This window comes from Sceloporus undulatus, chromosome 5 (assembly GCF_019175285.1).
Source record: "Sceloporus undulatus isolate JIND9_A2432 ecotype Alabama chromosome 5, SceUnd_v1.1, whole genome shotgun sequence".
Lineage (NCBI taxonomy): Eukaryota > Metazoa > Chordata > Lepidosauria > Squamata > Phrynosomatidae > Sceloporus > Sceloporus undulatus.
Genome location: NC_056526.1, coordinates 117,605,997 through 117,616,693, shown reverse-complemented (window position 1 = coordinate 117,616,693; position 10,697 = coordinate 117,605,997). Strand labels below are relative to the sequence as shown.

Genomic DNA, 10,697 nt, shown 5'->3' with positions numbered 1-10,697 from the left:
CATTTTATTGTTTGCCGCCACATATATCACTCATAATTGCTAATCAGCCAAAGTGAACTGTTTGTTTTTCTTTGCTAGCAGAGGCCTGGCTTGCAAACACATTGCCTAATTCTTATTTTTTTATACTGAATATAATCTGAATCAGCAAGGCAAACACTCACTTGTAACACAACTGTGCCTGCACTTAGAAAACCATTGTGTGAAAATACATGCATGCCTTTTATATACATCAGCCAAACATGTCTTCTTGCTTTGCAGGAATCATTTCCCTTTGAAATTCGAATTAATTTGCTCAAACAAATGCCGTCTTTAACATGTTGGGTTTTTCTCTGTCCTCCTTTCCAGGATCTCCATGCAGCTACAGTAAATCCAGACCCCAGTTTAAAAGAGTTTGAAGGAGCAACATTACGCTATGCTTCTTTAAAGCTAAGGTACGAATCAGTTGCCTGTCATTACACATCACTCCTAAATGCAGCTATCTGTAAATAAGTCTCATTGGCGGGTTACAAACGGCCCTCAAGGGGCCGTTTTCCCGCCACCGCCATTCACTGCGTAGGGAAGCCCCAGTGGCTAGACCGCGAGGCTTTCCCGCGCAGCGAAAAAGGAGCGCCGAAATGGCGCTCCTTTTCAGAACGCGGAAGTGGCGCCGCGAGGGGCAGAGCACGCCCTTGCGGCATCACTTCCGCCGTGACATGTCTGGACGCACAGCGTCCAAGACGTCAAAATGGCGGCGCCCATGTGGATGGGCGCCACCATTTACGACGCGCTCTGCGCGTGTTGTGGCCAGGGCGGGTTAGGAAGGGGCAACTCTTCCTAACCCTAGGACGCCCCTTCGTAACCCTAGCACGCATGGAGTGCGTCGGAAGTGGCGGTGTGTAACCCACCATTGCTTTCAGGGTACTCAAATACATAGTTGTGTTAGTTTGGATCAGTATTCAGAAGGACCTTGTAGCATCTTTGAGAGTAACTTAGAAAAAGAAATTGGTGTATAAGCTTTCATAGACTTAAGTCTACTTCATCAGATGCAAGGACTGAAGTGCCTAGGAACAGCAATACTGAGAGAGTTACGGTCCCAAATCAAGTATCTTAACCCTTTAGATGTTATTCCCTATTCTTAATGCAAATGAAACTGCAGGAGATGAGTGCTCTGTCTCCCAGCCCTGCACGCCACTTGCAGTAATACTGAGAATTTTCAGAGCAAAATAAGTCATGTTGCTAAGTGAGAACAACGACCCCACACTCCAAAAGTTAAGATGAATTATACCATAGGCCAGTCAAAAATTCTTACAAGTACCTCTCCTTTCCTCCTAGGAAAAATACAACAACAAAAATAACTAACATTTTTCTGTATTTACAAGACAGTGAAGCCTGAAGTGGCTGTCTCACTCTACTTAAATGGTAGGGGCAGTTTGCAGGCAGAGAGTCCTGAAGGCCCTGCATTGAGTACTAATATGTTTCTGGGTTGGTGCTGATTTTTAAAGCCTTGATAGGGCTGAACATAGAGTAGATGAAAAATTACCTTTACCTTCTTAGTATATATCTCCTTGCTAGTTTGTGACATATATGGGGAATGTGTGGTCCTCAATATGTGGTTGTACACTTGTTATCACTTCCCCATTGTCTTTGCTGGTTGATGGGAATTGCAACCATATCTGGAGGGCCACATGTTCCCCATCTCTGCCTTAAGTTCTGGAAGTCCTGTTGCACTTGTGAGTTCACAGGTGACCACTTCGAGAACCGCAATTACATGAAGGCAACCTGTCTCTTCCAAGAGTCCCCACAATTCTGCAGCAAGCCAAGCATTACAATTCACATGAATTCAGCAAGAATGTTTTAGGTGCATAATAGCTCTTAGTACTGAAAGTTTTAACGTGCTGAGTTGTCCCTCTCCAAGCCTATGGGTAATACTTTCCCGCTCCCAAAACAGAAATGCCCCTCAGTGTGATGAAGATGATTCCTGCAGCATCAACAGTGACCCAGAAGCCAAGGTCAGTAGATGAAATATAAAAATGGGTTTTAATGAACCTAGGATACCATTATCATTATAAAGACTGATATTATCCGTACACAACATTGTATAAATTAAAAGCATTGAAAGTGAAATTGTGAGCTTTGTGTGTCCAAGGGTTTAGTTTATGTGCATATTTGATGGGGACAGCTTTAATTTAAAGATACTAAGAACTGTCTTGATTGTGAGAAAATCCTGAAAGGTTTACATTACTCTATCCCTCGAAGTTTCATAATCCAAGGAATGAAAGACAATAAATAGGTATATCATGACTTTGAATACATAGCTGCAGTTCCCATATTATCAGCCAGCGTATCCATCTGAAAGGGTTATCGTAGTCTTTACTACAAATGGTATGGTTCAAGGCACTATTACTCACTGAGGCTTATTTCCAGGGTAAGTGTTTTAGAATTGTAGCCTTTGGCTGCTGCCACACAGAATTAATGCATTTTGACACCAGTAACTGCCATGGCTCATTGCTGAGGAATCCTGGGATTTGTGGGATTTGTTGTGGCACCAGAGCTCTCTGGCAGATAAGGCTAAATATCTCATGAAACTACAATTCCCAGAATTCCATAGCCATGGCAGATAAAGCAGTGTCAAACTTATTAATTCTGCACTATAGATGCAGCCTTTTTTCACTCACTTGGTAAGTCTTGGGTATTAATTCTGCAAAATTATCAAGAAAAGAATAATGGAGTTTAATTTAAATATGATTCAGGTGGCTTTTTTTTCTGAAGTGTCTCTGTTGTTTTTGTGTATCGCTAATATGTTGCAAATAAAAATATATTTCTTGATCTCTGCTGGGGTTAATTCAGCAGCTCAACAATATCTGAAATGCAGAATTGCCCTGAATGAATCAGAATAGGAGTGGGTCCTGGGAGATTTTAAAAGGCACACTAGAAAGGTTCAGTAAATGTGAATACTGTATCAGCCCTTAGAGTATATCATCTCCTAAAAGTAACTTGTCCTAAAGGTACTTTTAGGTTGGTACAGATTAGTCAGTAGGAGAATGATGATAGGTACTTTGAGGGTAACAGAGATGAAAATGTCCTAGTTAGAATGCCCAAGACAATAGATATCAGGGTGTCAAAAGCTCCACAAATGTGTAGTCAGTCAGAGTTCCTTACCATCAGGAAAGGAAGTCTGGAGAAGAAAAGCTTTCAGTTAATAATGTTAGGATCTTAAGGAAATGTTCAGTTTTTTCACAAATGGTAGTGGCTGCCACCTTGTGGTCAATTGTAAATATTTTACAAAATCCAAAGACTGAAATAATGGCTGTGTCTGTGCAACTATGCATAAATATCTTGGTGTGAATGAACAAAGCTGTCTCATCTTCTGTAAAGTTAATGTTTGTTCAATGCCAGGTTTGTTCTGACCGACTTCCTCATCAATTTCTGGTTTTAAAAAAGTTCATATGAAAATCTGCGTACATTTTTGCATACTATTTCCCATTATATTTTGGCACTTATCATTTTTATATGCAATTTTTCCTAGTGTGTGCATTTTTGTACACCCTCTTTGGTTGAAGGAATGCATCACAATACTGAGAGCAGAGGGCAAATCAAAGAATAATTTCATTTTCGTTCATCTAGTTCAGGAAGTGCAACGAATGTTTACTCGTATTAAAATGTGAGCCAAAGGAATTTTCTCCACAGTCCTAACTCATGGCAAGAGCAGGAAAATCCGTAATATATAATTAAAATAGTTTTTTGTAAGTTTTTTTGGGCTCTGTGGCCATGTTCTAGAAGAGTTTGTTTCTGATGTTTTGCCAGCATCTATGGTTGGCAGCTTCAGCTGAAGATGCCAGCCACAGATGCTGGCGAAACGTCAGAAACAAAAAACTATGGATGCCAGCCATGAAAGCCTTCGGCTTCACATATAATTAAAATTTTCATCATTTACAGAACTGGATTTTCAACCGGACTTTCTACATCTTTAGCTAAATTTCAAGCAAAGAATAAGGGTACAGTCCAGTATGCATACATATGTGGAAAATATTTTTCTTGTAAACATGCAAGATTGGGTTATGAAGATGTGGCCTGAAAGTCAACAGAATTATCAGTGAACAAAGTAGTCTCTTCCCATTATCTTCCCATTATTATTATTATTATTATTATTATTATTATTATTATGCTTTATTTATATAGCACTGTAGATTTGCACAGTGCTGTACATAAATAAGAGTAAACCTGCCCATGGCATACAATTTAAGAAATAATAGCATAATATATATAAATAATACATAACAATACAGGGAAGGGTTCAATAAAATTTATTTTCTGCTTCTTGGTTCTCTAGCAGCTTTTAGAATACAAAGTGTTTGACATTTTAAAAAAATCTTCACAATAGCTCTTGCTAAGGATGGTTAGTACTTTAAAAAGCAAGTGACTTTAAAAGTGGTTAGTACTTCAAAAAGCTAGTCTGTGCAAGGGACTTGGTAATGGTACTGTTATGTCTGTTGGCTTACTGTAGTTACTGTACTTAGGCAATAATATCAGAGAATTCCCCCAGTATTATTCAGTACTTAAATGCTGACTAGAATGCTTACAGTTCTGTAAAATAATGCATTGAGTACAAATACTTTGCCACTGCCTAAGACTACTATAGGACCATAGCACTAATATTGCCTGCAAGCAAAATTATGCTCAAAATTATGCAACACACGGACAATACCATGTTTGGAAAAGCTGTTCTTGATTCATTCCTTAAATGATAGTATTGGTTGAATGTTTTATCTGTACTGTATGGCTGAATACCTTTGAATCCAGCCTTGTTTTTTTACTGATGAATGCTACCTCTGTGCTTATTGTTGAATGTCTTCGAATCCAGTCTTATTTCGGTATTGTGTTTTACAGTTTCAGGGATTCTCTTTTCCTTTGAAACAGTTAATTCTGTCATTCTTGTTGTATAATATATTGGAGTAGGGGCTTGTGTGCTTATGCTTGTTGACTATATACATGTTTTCAAGTTAAGTTTGATTATTGTATTAACACTTCCACCTCCCACTTCTAGTAGCTTGCTAGTCTCCCATTTGTGTGAATCACAGAGACCATGAAAATGAAGGACAGGTTGCATACCTGTAACTGTAGTTCATTAAGTGGTCATCTGTAAACTCACGAATCCCACCCATCCTCCCCTTCTCGTATCCTGCTGGTTCACATGGATAGCTGCACTAATGCCCTATGGAACTGGCGAGTTTTGGTGGGTGCAGCTTATATAGGGCTGGCAGAAATGGGTGGGGCTACCGTCAAAACTTTTTAGAACATTATAGAATGCTACAAAAGAGACACTGTTTCCCTGGTCCTTGGCTCCCTTCCTGTCTTTCTGGTTTATTTCACATTACTCTGAGAATAGATTACTTTGTAAACAGGGGGTATAAGTTAGTGACCACTTTTGTAGAATTTGTTTTCATAGGAGGTCTCCACATTGCAGTTCTAACAGTATGATGGCGCTGTTTTCATGAGAAAGCCATGGATGTATCCTGTGGAATCCTGGGATTTGTCATCTGGTTAAGTACTTATAAATTGTCTGCTAGAAAGCACAGAGCCTCGCTTCACAACTACAGCACTAGAACATTCTAGCAGGGCATACTAAGTACCTCAGCCAAACTACAAATCCCTGGATTCTTCTATAGGATGGATCCATGTCAATATAAGTGGTATTAAAACTAGTGTACTTGAATAGTGCTGATACAGCTTTGCCCCTGATTTTTCATTTATTTGATTTTTCCTTGCAGTGTATTGCTAGAATTCCAAATAATAAGGAAATTAAGATGGATTAGTAATCACCAGCAGTAAAAAAGGTAGATTTTGAACAGAGGTGATTTATGGTGTTAAAAAATGTTTCACTCCTATTCCAGTTTATATAAGACACTATTTCTTTCCCTACCTTCTGCTTTTATGTGATCTGTTGTATGGGATTGACTAAAATGAGCTGCAATCACATGTTTACTCCAATGCAAATACTCTTGTTGGGTGATTTATGACACTGGAGCCCTTCTGAGCAGGCATAAAAAGTTAGGGAAACAAAATCCAAATCAGCATCAATGTCTGATTTAATTTCAGGAGCAATATATAAGCATGGCAAGCTTCTACATGGGATGCCAGAGCTAATGAAACTCAAATCTGTGTGTTGTTCTGAATCCACATAGGTAATGGCATTTTGAAATATAGAGAAAGAGTGCAAGAATGAAGGAGAGGTAGAGATCTCTGTCTATCTATCTATCTATCTATCTATCTATCTATCTATCTATCTATCTCTATATATTTATATAGAGTTCCAGAAGTTAGGAAAGCAAAATCTTTTAATTCTACCTACGAAATAACGTGTGTATAGCACTGGAAAGTATAATGAATATGCAGGCCTGGGACTCCTCTGAGCTTTGGAAGGAAAGACTACCTAAGTATTCGGAGTGATGTACAAACCTTAAAATGGTATAACTATTATTTTGTTGTTTTCCAATTACTTTTCAGTCCCCATTAATCTCATAAAATTCAATCATGTCATCTCTGCAATCTTTAGTGTTGCCATTGACATTGGTGAGATGTTCCTGTCCTCTCCCTGTCTCATGCACATTTCAGATTTCTGTTGAATAATTGCTTTGATAGCCTAGGTAGGAGAGATGCCCAAGAAAGGTGAAAAGGAGTTGTTAGGAGAATCTGTTGGAAAAGAGGTTCCTATATTTAACAGATACATAGGAATGAAGTGGGAAGCATAAGACTTTCATTTAGTCTGCCCTTTCCTCTCACCAAACCAGGTCATTCTAGCTGACAAAGCTAATGATTGTCACTGTCTGTTTAGCGCATGTGTGCGCTCAGGTCCACATATGCCCTTATACTTAGACACCTCATTGTCATATATCCAAAATATATGAATTAAGACATCCAAAATATATGAATTAAGACATCCAAAATATATGAATTAAGACCTATGCTGTTTATGCTTTCAAATGGAACAAAAATAAAATCCATCCATATTACAAACTGCCTTCTTCAGAGGATTTTGTGATGTCCTTTATCAGAAGACAATGATTAAAATGAACAGGGAATATTAAATATTTAACTGCAAGGAGATTCACACTGTTTACAAAAATGTTCCTCAGCAATATCTTCCAAGACTTTCCTATTACCTTCAGAACAATTTTGTTCTTTGTGCTATCTGTGTGGTTTCTTAAATAGAAAGCAGTAACCATTTTTATGAACATCTGCTTATCTCTTTTTATACAATGCAGGGCAATTCTTTTATTTTTTTTAAAGAGTTCATTTCAGAACACAATTTATTATGAAAAATATTTATTATGAAAAAATTGAAACTTCAAAAATACCTTAGGATTTTTAATTTAGGTGATTAGGATTTTTAAAGCAATAAAATCAGTTAGGGTACTTTTCAGGTGGAAGAATTACATTTAAGTCTTATCCAAACAAATAACTACAACAGCTTTATTTTTCCTTGATAGCACAGTGTCTTTTTTCTTTGCTTATGCAGTCTGTTTGACATTTTCTGGCATTTAATTTCTATATCATGGCTACTGGAAGCTGTTTCAGTCTTTGTTTTCTTCTTTTATTCCAGGACTGAGGAGTCTTCTCAGGTTTGTGATGCCTGAATAAGAAATAGTTAATGTTTTGACCTAAATTCAGTTCCTCAGATATGTCTGCTCAGTGTTCTGTGGTAAAATGACTTGTTAAATAATGTAATGGCTTATGTAGAGAGCGTACTGATAAGGGACCAAACTTTTCTAGAGAAATAAGAGTTTTTATCATGCAGATTGAGTCATGAGTTCCAAATGGGAGATCAAGACCCATCAATGGGTTCTAGAGCAGTGGTTGGTTTATGTGTGTGCTAGTCAACAAGCCAAAAACATTTTGGCAGAGTTTAATTACTAGTATAATACTGATAATAAATATTTCAAAATGCTTGAATGATCAAAGGGAGAAGAACGTATTACAACCACACCTCAGTTAACAAAGCCTTTGACAAAGAAGTGTCTTTTTACAAAGTCCTTTTTTCCATCGACCCAGTCCCACTTTTGTTTGTTGTCCTTTGTCTAGTAGGGTTTCTACTGGGTGGATGGTGAAGAAGAGATGGAGAAACACAGATTTTTGTTGTTCAGTTGTAACTGTGTTTCCGCAATAAACAATGCAATAAAACCTGAGATGGGAAAGAATGTAATTCTCCTTTAACCAATCTTACTGTAGTTGTCTGTTCTTTTGACAAGCAAGGTAAACAGCAGTAGCTTCCAAAAATCGCTTACACCATGTGTGAACAGCAAAGGAGAAAGGACAGCAGATACATCTGCTTCACCTGCAACTGCCAGTATGTTTTTAAAAAAAGAATAGCTCTATAAGCATGACAAAGGAAAATTAAGAAAAGTGGAAACTGGTGAAAGAACAAAAAAAAAATCATTTGATGCATTTTGGAAGAAGAATTCAAGTGATCAACATGTTTCTTGTTTACCTATGCAAGACATTTGTGATCTGGCTTTTAATTACACACACACACACACACACACACACACACACACACACACACATTAATTATGAATTAAAAGTATGCTGAAAAAGGTTAAGCTGCTCTCCTTTTTGTGATGTAGGAACCTATCTCCATTCTTTGCACATTATTTCTGCATCTGATACCACATTTTGTGTTAAAGACGTAATGCCCAGGAACACATCTACTTCATTAATTGAGGTATACAGATGCCTGATGTGTATACTAGATTCCTGAGAGTGCCAAAGATAGCATATCTGTACCCGATCCTTTACCTTTACTCCATCCAACTTCAGGATAATTGAGGATTAGATGTAGTCTTGCTATTGACTTGTACATGTGTAGGCCTGCTATTGACTTGTACATTTCCATAGTCCACCTTCAGGGTAGTTCCTGACAAAGTTTTTATCACACCATCACTTGTTCATTAAATTTTATGGGGATTTCAAGTACAACCATGCTTTCTTCTAATCCCCTCTCCCCTTTCCATCTTTTTTTTCTTATTGTGGTAAATGTGGAGCCAAACTTGGATTATCTGATCAATGGCTTCTACCTACCAGTGTGAGGAACCCCTTTGTTCAGAAACATCTCTTGCCTATTATGCTGCAGTATACTCAAATTTAATTTCACAAAAGTTTTTAATTTTATTTGTGAAGGTGCTGCATCTATTGCTGTTATGTTTAAGGCAGGAAAATATTTGTTTTGTTTCTATTGGACTTAAGAAAAATAGCAATAATGGTGTTAGAAAAGTTGGTTCATTAACATTAAATTATTGCCATTTATAGAATCATAGAGTTGGAAGAGACCACAAGGACCATCCAGTCCAATCCCCTGCCATGCAGGAACTTAACTTCATTGTTTTATATAAGGGACATCAATTTACTATGCGTCTGTATTTAATGGGACTTGAACATCCATGGATTTTAGTATCCATAGGGCTTCTGGAACCAAACCCCAGCAGATACCAAGGGTACATTGTACATCGTAAATTCCTTAATCATTTGTCTCAAAGTGTTCTGACTCAGAAATGGTTAAAGTTTCTCATCTTGGACCTCCCCCTCTCTATTGCAGATACGTATGTATGATGCAAGTTGTACAACACAAGAAAATGTCTATAGTCACTTTCTAAATTAAAAGCAAGCAAAGTCCTCAGGACAATTTCTTGCAGGATTTCTGAGGGATGATACATTCTAAAGTCTGGCAACAGTGTAGTGAGTTAGGCACAGGATGGCAGCATCATTAAATAATACACTTGGCATTTTAAGTGGCTTACAGTCAATATGCAGAAGAAACAATTATTTAAGTGTAAAAGCCAAATAATTTCCACTCTTGCTTATATAAATTGTATTACCAAAGGGAATGAAAACACAATATTTTAGAATTCTCTATAGGAGATCATTTTATTTTGTAACGTTTTTCCTATTGATTTAATAGAAATTTTTTAAAAAGAGAGATTGTTTCTAGCAACATTATCTAGTTTGATGTGGTGGCATACCTGGAAATGTATGGTTTAAAAAGAAAGCTTTTTTGACTACCCTCTAGAAATCTACATGATCCCTCCTTTTAAATTTTTTGCCTGCTGTGACAACCAATATTTGCTGGACACATTGCACTGTTCTCTGACTAACACATATGCTTTCAAAGGAATTAGGTTTGTTTCACACAATGAAACATTACTTCAAGCATCCTGCCACATACTTTCCATAATACAACACTATAGTGTCGTATAAGGTAGCATCTGACCAAAGAAGCAAAATTTCTACATTATCCTTTACATCTTATATCTGTGAGTGAATCTGCTCTTCACATCCCCTATAATATTTATTACTATATCTCCACTAAACCACCAAACCAGCTTTCTGTAGTGCAGAGAATTTTTGAAAATTGCCATTCACACCAGTATGGGTTTATTTGCTTTTACCTTCTCATACCACAGAACCAGTAAAATAAAAACTACTTTAAGCAGTATATGCTTGCTAGGGTATTTGAAACATAAATTTATTCTACTTAGTGCTTCATGGTTTTTTCTTTGTTATTTATTCATTGGTTAAATAATTGTTGGGAGGTTGCAATTATCACAAGATAATTAAGAAAGGAAGGCTTATGTAAAACTCTAGATCCATTTGTTTCATTTGCAAAAGTAACCACATGTTTTGTTTTATTTTTTGTCAATATGATTTTCTCAGACCACAGCAATTAA

The 10,697-nt window shown here is 37.1% G+C and overlaps 1 protein-coding gene across 9 annotated transcripts in view; it reads left to right on the top strand.

Moving 5' to 3' along the window:
* The window catches only part of APBB2 (amyloid beta precursor protein binding family B member 2), a 193,160-nt gene that overhangs the window by 128,244 nt on the left and 54,219 nt on the right, over window positions 1-10,697 (top strand). For all 9 annotated transcript variants that reach the window (XM_042467266.1, XM_042467265.1, XM_042467269.1 and 6 more), the window contains 2 exons: window positions 346-431; window positions 1,928-1,988. In XM_042467266.1, the coding sequence (XP_042323200.1) occupies window positions 346-431; window positions 1,928-1,988 (147 nt within the window). The remainder of the gene's footprint in view (window positions 1-345; window positions 432-1,927; window positions 1,989-10,697) is intronic.